The 19,078-nt window shown below is 40.0% G+C and overlaps 1 protein-coding gene across 1 annotated transcript in view; it reads left to right on the top strand.

Moving 5' to 3' along the window:
• Positions 1-14,070, top strand: part of aldh1l2 (aldehyde dehydrogenase 1 family, member L2) — a 34,178-nt gene extending 20,108 nt beyond the window's left edge. Inside the window, exons 13-23 of the mRNA XM_083935271.1 lie at positions 142-292; positions 880-950; positions 1,061-1,166; positions 1,322-1,409; positions 2,184-2,277; positions 2,369-2,468; positions 3,650-3,748; positions 3,965-4,130; positions 5,241-5,346; positions 7,827-8,026; positions 10,445-14,070. Of these exons, the coding sequence (XP_083791397.1) occupies positions 142-292; positions 880-950; positions 1,061-1,166; positions 1,322-1,409; positions 2,184-2,277; positions 2,369-2,468; positions 3,650-3,748; positions 3,965-4,130; positions 5,241-5,346; positions 7,827-8,026; positions 10,445-10,500 (1,237 nt within the window). The 3' untranslated portion in view covers positions 10,501-14,070. The remainder of the gene's footprint in view (positions 1-141; positions 293-879; positions 951-1,060; positions 1,167-1,321; positions 1,410-2,183; positions 2,278-2,368; positions 2,469-3,649; positions 3,749-3,964; positions 4,131-5,240; positions 5,347-7,826; positions 8,027-10,444) is intronic.
• The last annotated feature ends 5,008 nt before the right edge of the window (positions 14,071-19,078 follow it).

Here is a 19,078-nt window from a genome sequence, read left to right as displayed (position 1 = left end):
AAATGCTGATTGTAACCCTTCCCACTAAAAACATAGAAAGGGGCTATATGTACTTTGTCCTTGTCTGATGTCAGAGTATCTGACATGACACCTAAAAACACCCTCACATTGACTCTGTCCCCTCCTCCCTCCTTCCTCCAGACTTGCAGACCTGATGGAGGAACACCAGGAGGAGCTGGCCACCATCGAGTCCATCGACTCAGGAGCTGTGTACACGCTGGCCCTCAAGACACATGTAGGCATGTCCATCCAGACATTCCGGTACTTTGCCGGCTGGTGTGACAAGATCCAGGTAGGTTAACATTCAGGCACGCGCACACACACACACGCACTCGCACACGCGCGCACACACACACACACACACACACACACAAGATTTATTTAAACACTGGTTTTAATACCAGAGTCTAACAATACAGTCAGTACCTACTTTGGTTTTTGAGTTACAATTTCAGTTCTCTCAGTACACATTTTGTGCGTAAGGAGAAACCAAAATTCTATTTATATATTCAAAAATTATTTCTTTATTTTCTTATAAGTTAAGACTGTTTTGTTTTTTTCTACATTAAGACACATTTAAGTGTATTGTATAAAATAAAATCTAAATAGTCTGTACTTAAGCCAATTCCACTTCAATGTCTTTGTTGTTTTATAGAGGGTGGGAATTGTGTTGGTGCTGAAATAATTGCGCAGATCGCGCATTTTGGTTTGGTGACGACAGCCTGCATCTCTAACTACAGAAAATAAACGTCCCCACTGCACTTGTTATTTTCTTGTGTTTTTCTGAACCGGTAGAATAGGCTTGCTGGAAAGCATCAGCAAGAGGTGTTACCTGCTCAGGCGTCAAATTACATGGAATTTTATTGGTCTTTGTTGCAGGGCAAGACAATCCCCATCAACCAAGCTAGGCCCAATCGCAATCTGACCTTCACTAAGAGAGAACCTCTGGGGTAAATGCTCTGGATTTACTAAATGCTGCCCTATATTTAAATATATTGTCATTAAATATAGTGAGTGTATTTTACTCAGTGCAGAGCTGTGTTTGTTTTTCCTGTGGCAGTGTGTGTGCCATCATCATCCCATGGAACTATCCTCTCATGATGCTGGCGTGGAAGAGCGCTGCCTGCCTCGCAGCTGGGAACACGCTCGTACTTAAACCCGCACAGGTGAGTACATGACGTACACACACTCTCGCTTTAACTCACGTATTGTACTAAAATAACTGCTTTGGTGCCGTTTCTTTAATGAAACATTCACCTAAATGGACCTAGTGTCACAGGGGTTTGTGTTTCATACAGTACATTATTTCAAATCTTTATAGGTCACTCCGTTGACCGCACTGAAGTTTGCTGAGCTGGCAGTGAAAGCTGGCATTCCAAAAGGAGTCATCAACATTTTGCCAGGCTCAGGTAATGAACACAAATACAGGATGCACATCGTTGGGATTCTTGTCCTTGATGTCATGAGGTCAAGGAAACATTTGAATAAGAAATCACAGGTGTACAGTTCAAATAAAATCTGACGGACCATACTCTAGGCCAGTGGTACCTATCGTAGATTGCTTGTTAGTCGGTCTCTGTGCAGCCTCTCATCACAGGTTTCATGTGTGAGATTATCTTCTCAGTCTGTTTAATTGTATTTAAGGTAAAACTGTACAGTATTTCACAAGAACCAAATTAATTTTGTGTAGCAGAGTTTTAGTTTATGTGTCTGGTAACCACCCCCTAACCTTTTCTAAACAAGGACACATTTACACCATGTGTACTGAACGTGTCTGGAATTAAAAATCAGCTATTTTCCAAATATTAAAAGAAATCTGTATTTAAGACAAGTCTGGTGATATTCCTTTTTATATTATTGTCAGTGAATCTCAACACATGCACTCTTTCCTCCTGTTGAGTATAGTTTGATAAAAGCAAGAGTGACCAGCTGTTTTAGGGAAATAAAAAAAACTGAGCTTAAAAAAAAACAGTATATTTGTAGCTGTTTTCAAAGCTTCACATCCTAAGTAGGAGCCAGAGAGGGAAGTCAGAAGGTATTGAGTGACAGACTACAGTGTAACTAGTCTGTATATGGCATGTGTTTGCAATGACATGGCTGCATCTTTGATTTTTCTGACTCTTGCTTTGGAAGTTTCCACATCGATACATACTGCACCTTCCTGATCCTTTTCTTTCCTCTAGGTGGTATGGTAGGACAGCGTTTGTCCGACCACCCAGACATCCGCAAGCTCGGCTTCACTGGCTCCACACCTATTGGCAAACAGATCATGAAGAGGTATGACCTGACACACTCACGGCTTACACGTCTTTAACTGTCGGTGACACTTCACGACCTGTTCCCCCCTCCCTGTGATTTCTTGTTGCAGCTGTGCGCTCAGTAATCTGAAGAAGGTTTCACTGGAGCTGGGAGGGAAGTCACCTCTCATCATCTTCAGTGACTGTGACATGGACAAGGCTGTTCGCATGGTGAGAGAGCAAGACTCACAGAGAGAGAGAGGGGAGGGCCTGTTAATTTTGTTTTAGGGTGGAAACATGCTGGAGGACTATCAGCCTGGTTTTGTGCTGCATTGAGAAGTCGGAATTTATACCATTTTTGTGTAAATGGTATTGGAATAGTATTGAGAGTTATGCACAGGTTACATGTAATTAAAACGTGAGCAATTGCACTGACAGCTTGGAATATGTAAATGTATTGTCACATAAATGAGATACAGCTTCTGTATCCTGAGGGAAGTCCAACATGGCCGCTCTGTGCATCAACAGTAGTAAAAGGTGTTGTAATACACCCGTCTTTCTGTATTTGTGTCATACACACAGTATTGCTGCTACAGTGATCATATGCACAAAATACTGCATAATGCATCCTCATAATGAACACGGTCAGAGTCCACACACACACACACACACACACACACACACACACACACACACACACACACACACACACACACACACACACACACACACACACACACACACACACACACACACACACACACACACACACACACACACACACACACACACACACACACACACACACACACACACACACACACACAAGGCAAAAGGAACACAGCATTACATCATGTTGGGGATGAAGCCTTTGTAAATACATTTTTCAATCGACAGAAAGTCGAAACAATATATTATTTGTTAACTTTTTGCAATTTTTCAAATTTTTTCTATGATTTTATTTAAAAAAATGTTTGGGTTCATGGGGGATTTTCAAACAAAACAACCAATTTAACGATGTCACCCTGGCTTCAGGGAAATTCCGATTGATGTCATTCATCACTATTTTGAGAATATATTTTTGGCTGATTAATATTTAAATCAATTATCATAATTTTAATAGTTTTTTAAAGCTCTATTCCATAACAAAAGAAAAAACTGTAAAGTGGGTCATCTTTCATCAAGTATTTTCATTGGCTGTTTGAAGTGGCTGCCTAGTTTCATGAACACTGTGGGCTGCTTTGACTGATGTCATTATCTAAATACTGCTTATAAATTCTAAATAGAGGGGGTTAAAGTGTTACAGGCTAAACCTATGATTGCATGGGCATATTGTGAGTTTATGAGACTGCTGCAAACTGTGGATCAAATTCCATGCTCTTAATTCTGTATTTGTGTCTGCTGCTCCACAGGGCATGAGCTCTGTGTATTTCAACAAGGGAGAAAACTGCATCGCTGCTGGCCGTCTGTTTGTGGAGGAGTCCATTCATGATGAGTTCATCAGCCGAGTGGTGAGTGAGCCAAAACAGACACCTGTACCATAATATAGCACATACTGGATTTTAAAAGGGTACTCTCATACGGTGGTCGGGGGACTCGTGGTGGACTGATAAAGACACCTACACTCCCCATAATGCAATGATAGTATCAGTTTGACCGGAGGAAACAAAAACAACATCATCAATCCCAAAAACAAATTCTCTCTTTTTCCACCTCTTCCCTCTCAGGTTGCAGAGCTCAAGAAGATGAAGATCGGAGACCCACTGGATCGCTCCACAGACCACGGCCCACAGAATCACAAAGCCCACATGGACAAGCTGCTGGAGTACTGTGAGGTTGGATTGAAGGAGGGAGCTACGCTGGTGTATGGAGGCAAACAGGTGGACAGGCCAGGTAGAATACACACAAATGACTACTACACCTGACAGCCAACAGCACAATGTCTTCGGCACACTTTCATCCAGAAAAAATCTTGTTCCAAAAATGGAGACACTTGCTGCAGACAGAGCTGATGTAGGCTAATGCTATTAGCTAAAGTTACTGTGTTCACCTGCATCAGCAGCTACACAGAAAAACACAGCAGGAGAACAGGAACCTCTCCATCTTTCCATAATCCAGTCAGACACATGTGTTAAGAATCTGAGCTCAGTGTAAAAATTTACACTTTTAGTTGAGCATATTGTCAGTGTGCAGGTGCCCTGTTTTTTTTACATTTTGAATTACATTGTTAATAAAGTATGCTCTAGTTATGTTTTCAAAAACTGTTGACAAAGATAAGGCCGCAACTAATGATAAGATTCACTATTTTGAGAGTATAGTCATTTTGTCAAATTTATAAATGCAAAAAAGTCAAATGTATTGCCTCAATGCTGGTTTTCTTCCAATGTGTTTTGTTTTAGCAATCCAAAAAAGCTCTTACCTTTCTGGCATTTTTACACTTTTCTTTTGTAATCTTGAAATGCTCCTAATAAGCGAATGGCACATTCAAATGTAAAATAAATCCACCAGGTGTTGAAACTCATCAATATTTAATTTCATACATTCCTGATAAAAGTCTGACCAATCAAATGATTTGCCAATCTTCCTGCCTGTCATCCGTCGCTCCATTTCACTTGCGCTGCTCATGCTGTGCTCAAGTGTCATGGGAAGTCAAAAGTTACGGACCTCCAACTAGGCAAAGTGCACTGGAATACCTGTCAAAGTGGAACCTTCTACTAGGGAATTCATGGGAGGTCGATTTCCCCCAAAATCCCTCGTAACAGGTTCCCCATTGTTGTTACCAAAGTAATCTTAAACCCTGTGGATGTAAATAGCCTTCTCTTTTTATACAACTTCAGGGAGATGTTGTACACTACTACTTTAAAAATTTAAAAATGGGCTAATAATTAAATGATGTGATCAGTTTGACACAGAGCTGCTTTGTCCTCTTTCCCTTCTTCTCTGTCAAAGCTTTAGCATCATCGTTAGCATAAGCTAATTGTCAATATGGTCATTTTCCTTCAGGTTTTTTCATGGAGCCCACTGTGTTCACTGATGTGGAGGACCACATGTTCATCGCCAAAGAGGAGTCCTTCGGCCCCGTCATGGTGGTGTCCAAATTCAAAGATGGGTGAGTCATTATAAAAGTATCTTGCTGAAGGTACTGCGGGAGCGTTCCAATGTTACCTGGGTCCTGTTTTCCCCACTTTGTATGTGACATCTTTTTTCCCGCTTTTCACAAAAAGGGTCCTATAATCATTGGTCTGTTATTTTTTACAAGATCAGTGCCAAATTCCACGGCAAATAAGCCTATGTAGGGAATTAGCTCAAATGTTAGAGCGCTCGCTTAGCATGTGAGAGGTAGCGGGATCAACGCCTGCATTCTCCTCAATGCTTTACTATGAGTTCGGTAAAAACTAGTGTGATGCGATGTCGGATTGGTCCGAGTGATTTCCTCTGCATCGACACATATGACTTCCAGCAATCAAGCCATCAGTTGGCAGAGCTGATTCCTTGTACCCTGGACAAGAATCAAGTCCGGACATAGGGTGGAGTTTCACTTTTGGGCAGCAGTAGCTCAGTCCATAGGTGACTTGGCTGGGAACCGAAGGGTTGCTGGTTCAAGTCCCTGTGTGGACCAAGTATGGAGCGTGGACTGGTGGCTGCAGAGGTGCCAGTTCATCTCCTGGGCACTACCGAGGTGCTGTTGAGCAAGGCACCGGACCCCCAACTGCTCGGGGCGCTGGTCACTGGCAGCCCCCTCGCTCTAACATCTCTCCTCAATTGCATGTATAGGTCCTGGTTGTTCATGTGTGTATTTCGGGCCTGTGTGTATAATAAGAGTGAAAATTGAATTTCCGTGTGGGATCTTGTCAGACTCCACCTCATTTCCAAAAAAGGGCATTTATGTGACGTTGGACTGAGGGAGATATGTCCATCTGGATGACGTTTACCTCTGAGGAGAAGTGAGGGCCAGAGAAGCCACGCCCCTAATTATTTATAAACTTTAACCTCCAATAAAATAAAAACCAGCCTGGTACAAAAAAATTCAACCCCCTCAGTGTTGTCATGGAAATATGAGCTAAACATACTGACTAGAATGTTTTTTTTCCCCAGGCCTTAAACAGGTTTAATTATGCTGTGAAAACAGCCTGTTTAACATGGGGGTCTAAGAGAAACTGCTCTGTTATGAAACCTGCCCCTAGTGGACACTCAAAGAACTGCAGTTTTTGGCACTTCCTGATTGGATCAACCAGGAAGTCACTGTGGCGGGGGTTGGATTTAGACCAGGTCCCCAGTACTGGCGCTCTCATTGTATGCCACCATGGGCTTAGCAGCCAAGCGCGGTACTGCAGCACTCGCCTGTTTGTGTGGCGGTCCTGTGCTCGGAAAAACATCGCCCATTCACTCCCATACTTGCGGGGAAGAGGAGATTACCTCTGAAGTTTTTTTAGATACAAATCAAATGGCTCATAATTATCTTCAGACCCACTACTAAAAAAATGTATGTATTCATAATTTTAGACCCGACCAAAATGGAGCTATGGGCAGGAGAAGGAGGGTGCGTGGCTAAAAAGAGCCGTAGCAAAACACATTCCACAGCTTCGTTCCTGTCTTTGTAAAATCCCAGTGGAAGGCTCTAGCAGAGACACAACTCTACTTCTCACACCTTTAAAACATTGTGTCTGATGTTTTTATTATTACGGTTTATCTCATGGACACAGTAAAATGTTTTTCTACCATGCATGACCTACATGAAATTAATAGTCGTTTTAGGCACAGACGTATTGATGATAGGAGAGGACGGTACGTCATTTACCAACATTGTTAGTAGGCTAATATAAACATTAGAACTTGATACGCTACACTTTTTTTTAGTTATGTAGTCTATGCCATTGTACAATTTAAGTGTATTACCATATGGGTGGTGAAATCTCATCATACTAAATAGGCCTACTTGTGTATTTTTTTAGTTAATACTTTGCAAACGTACTATTTCTAATATGAATAAAAATATATATTATATAATAATTACAGTTACATTCAAGATAGTCCTTAGGACGAAGAAGTAAAACCAATGTTTCTTTTTTCTTTAGATGATACTTTGGCACAGTTTAGTCAGGGCATTGAAATTTAAAAAAGCTCATTAAAGAATACAAACATCACTTTGCTTGATTCAAACCATTAATACATTATATATTATATACTATTTCAGCTAATTTTAATAAATATATAACCATATGCCAACTACGTATGTGTTACATTTACTCAATCTCCTAACTACCGAGCCATAGATACCATGGACAGAAAAAGAATATGAAAATATTAAAGAATAAGGAGGCTTTGTTTTTTACGAGACAGACTGGCTCGGGAAAAGCACTCGGGCATTTCTACAACCGATAAGTTAAAGAGAGGCAAAAATGGCGCCTGAGCCACTGAGCAGCTTTCCATAGGAATGAATGGTGCGTCATTTTTGATATGCTGTCCGTTCTTTTTTATATGTACATGACGTAGACCCTGTGGGGAACATAGGGATGATCCCGGTACCGCGGTGCTGACGTCGGGTTCAAGTTGCTAACTGGTATCTTCTGTACCTCTTGCAAACTACAGCGATGTGGACGGTGTGCTGCAAAGAGCCAACGACACAGAGTACGGCCTGGCCTCGGGCGTGTTTACCCGTGACATCAACAAGGCCATGTACGTGAGCGAGCGGCTGGATGCCGGAACAGTATTTGTCAACACCTACAACAAGACCGACGTGGCTTCACCTTTTGGAGGCTTCAAACAGTCCGGCTTCGGCAAAGACCTTGGTGAGTAGAGACATGACGTGTCGTGACATGGATTGGCAAAAGATTAGAATTTCATGTAGGTGATTTGATTGTTCTTACTGCACCTGAACATTTGTTCAGTCATGGGTGTATCTTTATTGACTGAGATGAAGGTTGAATTTTACAGATACAAGACCGGTCCAAAACTTAACCTATAAAAACAGTTGTGTTATTCATTCTATGGAGCTTTATGAAACTGTGTATGAATAGCTTTTTTTCCTCCAAAAAGGAAGGCTATGTTCATTCTATTTTGACAAACTGTGCGTCACTGTGTAACGCAACAAAGGCAAAACATAGACACATGTTTACAGAGTAATATGCAGAACTGGAGGTTCAAACTGGCAATGACAACATGATCAAAGAGAAATACGCTAAAATAAAGAAGGTTTATTATTTCATTTTGGTTAACCAAACCTAATTCATTCACCAATTCTACCATCACACCAAACTCTTTTCTCAAATGTAACATTGTAAAGTTTCTTTACAGCATTCTCACTAGCCACAACTTTGTATGTAATGTATATTAAGGAAAATATACCCTTTATAAAGGGCAACTTAAAAAAATGGTTCAGGGATGTAGAAGATTAAGTAGAGAGAGTAGAGAGAACTCTACTAACTGACTCTACTGCCTGTTTAAATACAGCATTTATTAACAACATGTATCTATAACAACAATAAACACTGAAGTCTAATGCAATTAAATACATACAATTCATAAAACATAGACCATTTAAATATGTTTAATTGAAAGCCTTAGTAATGACTCTATATACAGGATATTTAAGTAGCAATCACGTACAGGTGCATCTAAAACATTAGACCATTATGACATTTTTTCACCGTATATTAGATTTGTTATACAAATCACAAATGAAAGCCCTCTTGCTTTTTCCCCGCCGTAAGGAAATACAATCTGTGCAGTACTTTTCTAACGGCATCATACGTTAGCCACTCTCTTCCTGCCTTCTAGATCTACTTCTCTAGTTGCAGCTGTGTTTCTCCAACGGGGAAGTGTCGTCCGTCACAAGTGCTCATGGGAGTTGTAGTGTCATTGTATGTATAACTGTTTGCCTACAGTTTATTAATTCAGATGACCTTTGTAAAGACTACAATTAAATTCAACCAGCCAAAGTGGCAAGTAGGAGCAACTGTGTTACCCGCCACAGCTGAAATTCACCCGCATTTGACGGTTGGGCGTATGTTAAGCCCTGGTTGAAGTTATTAATCAGTTACTTTTCAAAATCCACATAAACCACTCTTCACATGGGCATAAACTAGATCCATGGACCTTATTTACAAAAAAAAAAAGACACCAGCACTACAGCTGCAGAATGAATATGAGAGAAAGAATGACAAGAATGTACTGAAATGTTAAAGAGAAAGTAAAAAAAAAAAATCCTTGGACTCAAAATATTGATGTGATGACTCACGGCGGCAGCCATTATCACAGTAAATCGAAAGCTGCCAGTTTGTGAACTAAAGCCATTTTAGCTCTAAATGGATAATATACATGTAGAAATGACGATTTGGTTCTTGACATGAGCCTGTCTACAGGATTTCTTTGTCAAAGATGGAGATTATAGTCCAAGTACACAACCTATACACAACTTCCAGGGTTCCAGCAGATGGCACTGGAAATAAGTAAGCTGCAGACATCATGAACGGTGGCTGGTCTTAAAATGTAGGGATTTTTTTCGATGAGCTTATAAATAAAACTTATACAACCAGTTTTTCCCCTAGGTTTACAGCGTGGGGGGGGGGGGGTATTGCACATTGAGCTACACTCGGCATCAGAAAATGTCTTTTAAATAATTGTAAAAAATCTCTTTTCGGTTTTTTAGTTAATATTTCAGTTGTTTAATTCTGTTTTAGTTGTTTATTGTAGGAGTGAATCATCTTCTCAAGCTACACAATAAAGGATCTCTGATAAGTTTCAGTTTTGTTTTTACCGTTAGGAGTGGAGCATCTTCCCAAACAATTTAACAAACGATCTCTGAACAAGTCAATCTCCAACACTTTTTGAGAATTATAAACACAAAACTATGTAGAGACAGAATTTAGATGCTGTCATGTAAATAAGATCAATAACAGAAGGCTGTTTAGTTTGTTTACTAAAAGGACAAAGGACAGAGCTGTTCTATAGGAAAGGGATCCTTAAATGACTCCTGTTGGGATCTGACGCTATTCAGACAATACAATTAAATAAAACTAACTTGACTTTCAAGGGGGGCTGGGCGCCCCATAATATAATGGTAGGGGAAACACTGATAACTGTAACAAGTATTAGAATGGAGTGGGATAATAAACACATATCATTGCTTTGTGTATTTGTCTGACAATTAGGACCCTGGCAACCTTTCTTTGCGGTGATTATTGTTTTGTTGTTGGTCCGGTCCACAGGAGAGGATGCTCTCTTGGAATACCTCAAAACCAAAGCAGTGACTGTGGAGTACTGAGGCACGGACTCTCCTAACGAACTCTGAGCTACATCTGAATAAGAAGGGACATCCAGCTTCATCCAGCAATGCTTCCGGACTGTGTGTGTGTTTGTGTGTGAGAGCATGTGTACTGTATGAATGAGTGGAGACCTTTTTTGTTTGTCTCAGCCACAAATTGGACGCATGCTTCTGTGTTTAAAAAAAAAAAATCACATCATGGACAAGTGTTGTGCGTTTATAACCATCTGTATACCTTCACAGAAACCTGAGTTGGGCGCACGATAGAAGTCGAGTTGATTCTGAATTTTTTTCAAGCTTTCAGTTTTTTTTAATGTATTATGTTCAAAACACCATTTTCAACGTGCTTCAACCTGTTTTCCCATCATGATCCATAATGTTAATCAGTTCTGCTGAAAATTTGAAAATCCTCTGAAAAAATGCTACCTTCATCATACTTTAAATATCTATTTGTCTGCTCTTTGACAGCTTTTGGGCTGTTGTGTGCCCTATCCAAGCCCCCACCACAGCAACCTTCTGGTTGATCCAATCAGAAAGTGCCAAAACTGCAGTTCTCTGAGTGTCCACTAGGTTTCATAACAGAGCAGTTTCTCATTGACCCCCATGTTAAACAGGCCGTTTACACAGCATCATTAAACCTGTTTAGGTCATATCTCCATGACAATACTCGGGGGGGGGGGGGGGGGGGTCTTTTGTATCAGGCTAGTCTTTATTTTATTGGAGGTTAAAATTTATGTATAAGTAGGGAGCGTGGCCTCTTGAGTGACAGTTAGCCCCTGGCCCTCGCTTCTCGGAGGATACCTCTGTTATGCTAATCAAATAGCCGCACTTGCACCCTGAATGCAATACAGCCTACTATCTATGGCAATAATCTTACACTAGATGCTAATCTGGAGCAGCGTGAGGGTCGATGTTTTACATTCTATGAGCATGGTACTGTGTTGAATATCAGTTTAAATCATGAATCATAAATGCTGCCTACACCTGTTCCCGTTACAAAATTTAAAAATTATGACTCCCATTCCCAGCCGGAAAAACATAAAATCTCAACATTGACTCCCACTATCATTTATCTTGTAGCGTGTTCTGTTAGCCTAGCTCCTGGGCGGTGGTGCTAATGTCGCTAATCTTGCTATTTCCAGTCAGCCAGATGGACATATCTCCATCCCCCCAATGTCACATACATGCCCTTTTTCGGTAAGAGAAAATGAGGCAGAGTCAAAGTCTGACAAGGTGGCGACTCCCGCAGGCGAGTACGATTGGATCAAGTTGAAAGAACGGACCTTGACAGAGAGGCTACGTCCATTTTTTATACAGTCTACGGCCTTATCAGAAAACCGACAAAAATCTTAGTTTATGGATTACTAATCCGTACATGAATGTTAATGTTGAAGCCTGTGTTCAGATGCCTTTGGCTTAATTTTTGGAGTAAGGAGAGCTCTACTTGACAGCACTAAACTGGAGACCGTAATCTGGTAAGCAAACAATATATGTAGAGCTTTTGGTCAGAACTGATCTTTGACATGATGGGAAAACAGGATTTAGGTCAAAGAGCCAGTTAGGTTTGGATCCTTAGTCCACATAAAAGCAGAGAAAATAATCTTAATTCAAGATCCACTTATCAGGTTTTTCAAAGCTTTCATCCCCATCTCAGCGGATCATTGTGCAAGAAACCAAGTAAGTCAACCTTGAGTTAAAAAGTAATTTAACACTAGACTGAAAACCACACAATCACTTACTGGATGTGGTCAGAAGTGTGCACCTGTACGGACACCCTACAGTGATGTGACAGCGTACTGACACACCCTGAGTACACTTTTATGGTGCAGTACAGGGAGTTATACCTCTGGAGGTTAGAAACAACAAGGTTTGTTTCCGTGTTACCATCTAATATTATTTTGTTAGACTACAATTTCTGAGCTAAAGTATGAACTTTCATACAAAAACAGTCTGGTAGTAGAAAAAGAAGGGATTGTTGATACTCTTATTCTTATTGATGGATAAAAGTCTTAATAGGGACCGACTTCACGACAAACCACAATTTTAGAATGATGTCCTAAATGATGGGTCCATTTTAATTTTCTTGCAGTACACTGTACAAATCATCCCTCAGACTTGAACCTTGGTTAAAACAGGAAATCCATTACAGTTAACAACAAACAACAAAAGATAAACCTTTAGCGATGATGTTTGTCGTTAAAGCTGAAGTTGGTAACTTTCTGAAAAAAATGTTGTTTTCTTTGTTTTTTCACGTGTTGAAAATGTTTCTATATCCCGACAGCACAATGAGACGATCTGTGAAACTAATGTATCTCTACCTCTCTTTTATTAATGCTGTCTTCTACTAGTTTCCACTATGTGTCAATAACTGTTCTGAATTCTGATCAACTGTGAAACTAGGCAGCACATTCAAATATGAATTCTGTTACTTTATTGCATATTTCTCTCAAGTGTTTTGGGAAACCTGTTTCAGTGTACTTTTTAGCTGTAAAATGAGTTTATCCAGCCGGTCGACTGGTGGGCGGGGATGGATTTTGTTTTGACTTGTGACATTGTGCGTGCAGGATATAGAGAGAATATGAAGAAATCAACTTTACAGAAAGTTACCAACTCCAGCTTTTAAGGGAAATGCCAGTTTAGCAAATTGCTTTGCTGAATGTTTGCTGCAATAATATTTCAAAGCAGTTACTTCTCACAGCTTAGTAATGCCACATGATGACAGTGTAGCTTTGATAGTAAAACATAGAAAATAAATAGTTAATTGTGATGGTTTTATTGTCCCAGGCATGTTTCAAAGTCTGTTCTAAATGGTTCACCTTTAAGTCTAGTCTGATTTTGGGTCAGAATTTAAGATTTTATCAGTATTTAATTATCACTATGTCAAGCTATGGTGAGCCATTTTCATTTTATTTTATTTGTATTGTGTCCATCACGTACATATTTAGTTGTTTACATCATGTCCCAAATAACTTTAGACGATGACTCTATTCCCTTTGTTAAATTTGACGTTTTTGTAAATATTTTTTGAACAATAGAATGAAAAGGACTATTTGATATATTTTCATCAGACAGAGGAAGACTGTATGTCATAACACTATATTTCATTTGTTAAAGACACACCAGCTAGATGTGTTTATGCATCACTAATGTGAGGAATGTGTTCACACTCAGTAAAGGCAGCAAGGGCTAATGAGCAAGTGTTTTTTTCTCACATCCAGTGAGATCTGCCCCCTCAGTAAGTGTTCAGTCAGTAATGTCATACAACGGTAAATAAACTTTGATTTGAATTTGACTGTGGTGCTGCTGTTACTCTAACAGGAAAATAGGTTAACGTATAAAACAAACCAGAGACCATCTTGCAATGGGATCGCACCAGTCACAACGCAAATCGGACCAGGGGCGTAAAGTGGGGGGCAACGACCCCTTCCCTACTTCCGCTGCACACACCTATCTTTGAACATGACCTTCATTTTAACTACACACCTGTGACATTTGACTGTATCTTGCATGGTTGTGACACTATCACGATGACAAAAATAATTTATTTTTATACAAGTCAATGAGTTACTTGTTTAATTACCACAGTAAACATTTTCCTAATGAGTTTATGATCTCGATGGCTTGTTTCAAATACAGCATGAGGCCATTTTGTACATTGTAGTCCTATCTAGAGTAGCCTATGCCGTAGGGTGTAGCTACCTTGTGAGGGACAGGTGGCTGTACCAGAGGCAGGACAGAGGTTTAGTAATGTACTGTATATCAACACACACAACCAAAAACAACTTCATAGCTGTTCGAAGTGTCAGGACTTTATGAAGTGAAAAAACACAGTGAGAGGGTCAATCGTAACATTGTGGTTAAAAAAATGTCTTGTTCAGCAGTGAGATGCACCTTGCTAACAAAGCTAATCTAAGGTAGCTAGCACTAGCCGGTAACTAAACTCACTAAAAACCCATCAGTTTCCCTCTTTAGCATTTAGCTTAGGACCATTGTAATCTAGCGGAACGCAGCCTTAAGCTGCGTCCACACAGGGGATACGACAAATCGCTTGAAACGGAAGGATGTGTCCCGCATCTTGAAGTCGCATCTATAGCGGCCTGCTGTGACCCTTGAGACCCACAAAAAATTTTAACTGATTCTGACTCCTCTCCAACATAATAAAAAGTGGAAAAAAAACACATTTTTGGTAACTCATGTTTTTAATAGTATTTTTTCATGTCCATTTCATTGGACGTCAGGACGAGATGGGCATTAAATGTCAGGCTGATTTTTTCTACATAGCAATCAATCAGGTATGACCTTAAAATCTGGAACTGGATGTTTGCATGGTTTTGAGTCTGTGAACAGTTCGGAACATGCACATGAACTTGGTGTATCACAGCGTGAGAAGAGAACAGCGGTACCAGCTTCCCAGTACAAGGAGACTCTTTACCTTTCTATGGGAGTGAGGAAAATGTCGAGACCCAGTAGGGTTCTGATCTCTCCTGAACTTGACAGACGCTTTGTGTACCACTTTTCATGGCATAAACATTTGTGTGGTCGACCATCTAATTGAAGAGCTATATATATATATATATATATATATATATATATATATATATATATATATATAAAAAACAAATTGAGTTATCAGCTGCTTAAGTGTGACAGGCAAAGTGAAGGTTTTTCAGGCCTTTCTTTCTGATGCAGTTCTGACAGCCAGCGGATGTCCCTCTTCTGACTGTATGACATGCTCCAAAGCAGTGTGTCATTCATGACACAGCTGTCTCAATTTGGTTCACTGCTTCCTGAAGCTTCAATTTTACCCTCATTAACTAAATATCTGTCATTAATACTATCATAACATGCAATTTAAGTCATCATTGTTCATTTCAATCATCACAGGGAACAGGTGACGAAGGATAATCAGTCAGGCAGAGTGGGAAACGGGAAATCAGTCCAAAGATGAGTGTTGTGCCTGTAAAAGGCAAAGAATAATCTGGCAGTAATTGTAAGGAGGCTGGAGTCTTAATGGTGTCTGAGCATTGATGGGAATACTGGCGTTACTAACAGAATTACTTTTTCAGTAACGAGTAATCTAATCAATTACTTTTCCCATCCTTCCAACAGCATTACTGCCAAAAATGCGGGACATTCCTATAATTATAAGCTTACTGAAGCTGTTTTCATCAGACCAACTAGATCTCTAAGCCGAGCAGCAAAGTTCTTCCTTGGTGAGGGGAGACAAAACAACCTCATAAATGATGTTGATTGGCTGAGGCACAGTAAAATTTAATGGTCAGCCAATCAGGGGCAGAGTTAGGCAGGTGTTGATGACAGAAAATTGAAAGCATGCATGGCTGCACACACACAACAAAAACATGGCGTAGAAAACGTATAAAGTTGCACGGAAAAAATAGATAAACGAAACTACTTTATTAAGAAACAAAATATAAAGTAACGTCTCTTGCTAACTTTGGGTTAACAAAGTTGAACAAAAGAAATAAAGAGACAAAAACCCGGAAGCGCAGAAGAGGGGGAGTAAAAGAGGGGGTCAGAGGTGCGAAGAGAGGAGATGCAGAAAAAGTGAAGGACACCTGTCTGTTCCTTTATCTCACAGTTGAACGAAAAGGTGGGGTCTTGGCATAACCCAACCCTTTGGCTCTGAGTAAATCAACTGCTTTTTTAATGCTAACAGGGAATATTAAACTATCTTTAGTTGATTTTCCATTATCAAGCTTTCTGATAGGCCCCAGGTCATTCAACATCAGGGCACAGGTGAAGAAGGTTCAGTTGCGGCTACACTTCCGGCTACACTCATGTACTATCTGAGCGTGTGGTACACTAGCTCCAAAGCTGAAGACAGGAGGGCAGCACAGAGGGTCATCGATACTGCCCTAAAGATCATCGTCTGCCCTCGGCTTTCCTGAGGCAGCTTGTTGTGGACATCTGTTCCAGGATGAGCAAAGGCCATCACGGGAATGGGTAGGCTCCCACCCAACCTTCCATCTGTTCCACCTGTAGGACCTCATGAGGAAGTGCTTTTTAATGAGTTCCTTGTGTCTGGTTTCTCTGCCCAGCGTCACAGGAAAGCAACGAGAGATAAGATGTTTTTTTACTTGTTTCAATAGGAGATAAGGTGTGTTTTATAACCTCAAATGCTCCTAGGGTAATTAAAGACCAGGACTCCAGGAAGAAGGACCCCTTTTAACCAAAATTAACGTCAAATCTGACCGCAATTCGAACCGGAGGAGCGGTCTCTGTTTGGAGACAGAGGGACTTTCATTGATGAAATTTAAACAACAGAACTTTGTGTAAAAGTTTGGAAAACAGTTAAAGTTTGATGTTTCATCGCAACTGGCTGTTCAAAGACATTCTTGCAAGTGTGTAACAGTATATGCATTATTTGTATCTTGTTATGATTATGTTTATGTGGTTTCAGAAGTGTAAAGTCTAATTCCTGAAATAATTTGTGTTTTAATAATAGGCCTGTCACTATATCCAGGAGAGTGTGATGATGTGCAGTATCTGTATCTGTTAAAACTGTCTGCCTAAAGATTTTGGTTAAATTGGATATCAGAAAGCTTAATAATGGAAAATCAACTAAAGATAGTTTGATATTCCCTGTTAGCATTTAAAAAAGCAGTTGATTTGCTCAGAGCCAAAGGGTTGGGTTATGCCAAGACCCCCCCTTTTCGTTCAACTGTGAGATAAAGGAACAGAAGGGTGTCCTTCACTTTTTCTGCATCTCCTCTCTTCGCAACTCTGACCCCCTCTTTTATTTCACCTCCTGCACTAATCTCTTCTCCCCCTCTTCTGTGCTTCCGGGTTTTTGTCTCTTTATTTCTTTTGTTCAACTTTGTTAACCCAAAGTTAGCAAGAGACGTTACTTTATATTTTGTTTCTTAATAAATTATTTTCGTTTCTTAATCTATTTTTTCCATGCAACTTTATACGTTTTCTACACCACGTTTTTATCTTTTATAAGTATAGTAAAACCCCTCGTGCTGTCTTTTCCCTTTTGTCCGGCCGACAAATTGCACCAAACTCTAGTTCAGAACTACAGGACCCCAGAACCCAGGTCCGCCAAACACCGGGACGCGGACCTACGAACCTGCATTGGTACTGTAAGACGCCATGGCGACTGTAATATCAACAGTAAAGTAAGGTTGGCCTTTTAATGCAACTCTTGGTTAAACGTTGGTGACAGTTAAATTCTGATCCGAGTTCTGTTGGCCGGCTAATTAGAACCGGTTTTAAGTCCGCCAGTAATATTATTAACCAGCCCCGTAGGCCTGAATCACTCTGGACTTAAGTGAAAATGGTTAAATGTGGATATAAAAAGCTTGTCTATTCAGTGTTGCACTATCCTGTATTCTCCTTTTTAGGTAGTCAAATAAATGTTTGTAACCTTACGTCGTTGTGAGAGTCTTCCGTTCTGTGCAGAAAGTGTTGGTCACTGATAAAGGCTGTGGTACGAATTAACGCGTTCAAGACGAGACTGATAAAATTTAACAATCAATTACTTTAAATTACTAACAGGTATTAAACCTTCACCAAAGTTTAATAAACCGCCTGTCTTATTTTGGTGTGGTGCCCTTACGCTGAGGTAAAATAAATCCTAAATTTTAACGAGTCGAGTTAATTCCTAATTAATTCAGAGACAAATATATTCTAGCCACAATACCTGTAGGCTTACTCTCCTACACACCTGTTGCCCTCTGGGAGAGGCTACATGTCAATCAAGTCCCACACCAGCAGACTGACAAGCAGCTCAGTTCCCTGGGCCATACACACTGCAAACATGGTCACAGACACGGACATTCTTCCACCCCCCGCCCAGAACAATACACTCTACCTCCTCCCTATGTGTGATGCAAAGTGGTTCTGTTGGAACACCGTTAATTTTGTTGTACTCTACCTTGTGCAATTATAATAAAGACTATTTCTATCTCTATCTCTCTAAGTGGGAGTATAGCCGTTACTTTTCCTTACATGAAATTAAAGGAACAACTGTATACATTAAAAAAAAGCACTTTACGCCCTGTAATGCCTTAGCTTCTGCACATAGGTTTTTCATGCAGTGACTCTCAATAAATTATTATAAATTCCAAAACATCTATTGAGTTATATTTATGGATACACAATATAAACATAGTAATAATAATAATATCTACAATATTTCATGAAATTTGTTTAAAGACTAGTCTCACTTTGTCCCACAGCAACATTAAAATACTTCCGGTTTGTATACGATGTTTCTGTTATTCATTTATTGAAAGTGTCCATTTCATTATAATATGCAAGTTGAAACATTTATGATAAATCTGAATATGTATTTTCAGTTCCACTAAGGAGGGGGGGGGGGGGGGGGGGTGGGGGGGTCCAAATTCTTTGACATATGGGAGCATTTAAAAATTTACTTGAAAGTAACATTATAGTTACTTTCCATAGTAACTCAGTAACCAATTCAGTCACTTTTTGAAAGTAATGTGCCCAACACACTGGGTAAGAGCATCAGGTATGTTCAGGATAAGTGAACAGGTGAGTGTAATTGTCTTGATTGCAGCAGAGTGGAGTAGGGGTGTGGCAGTCTGAA

This window comes from Echiichthys vipera, assembly GCF_963691815.1.
Source record: "Echiichthys vipera genome assembly, chromosome: 20".
NCBI classification, from domain to species: domain Eukaryota; kingdom Metazoa; phylum Chordata; class Actinopteri; order Perciformes; family Trachinidae; genus Echiichthys; species Echiichthys vipera.
Note: the sequence above shows the minus strand (reverse complement) of the source record. Positions and strands in the feature narration are given on the sequence as shown.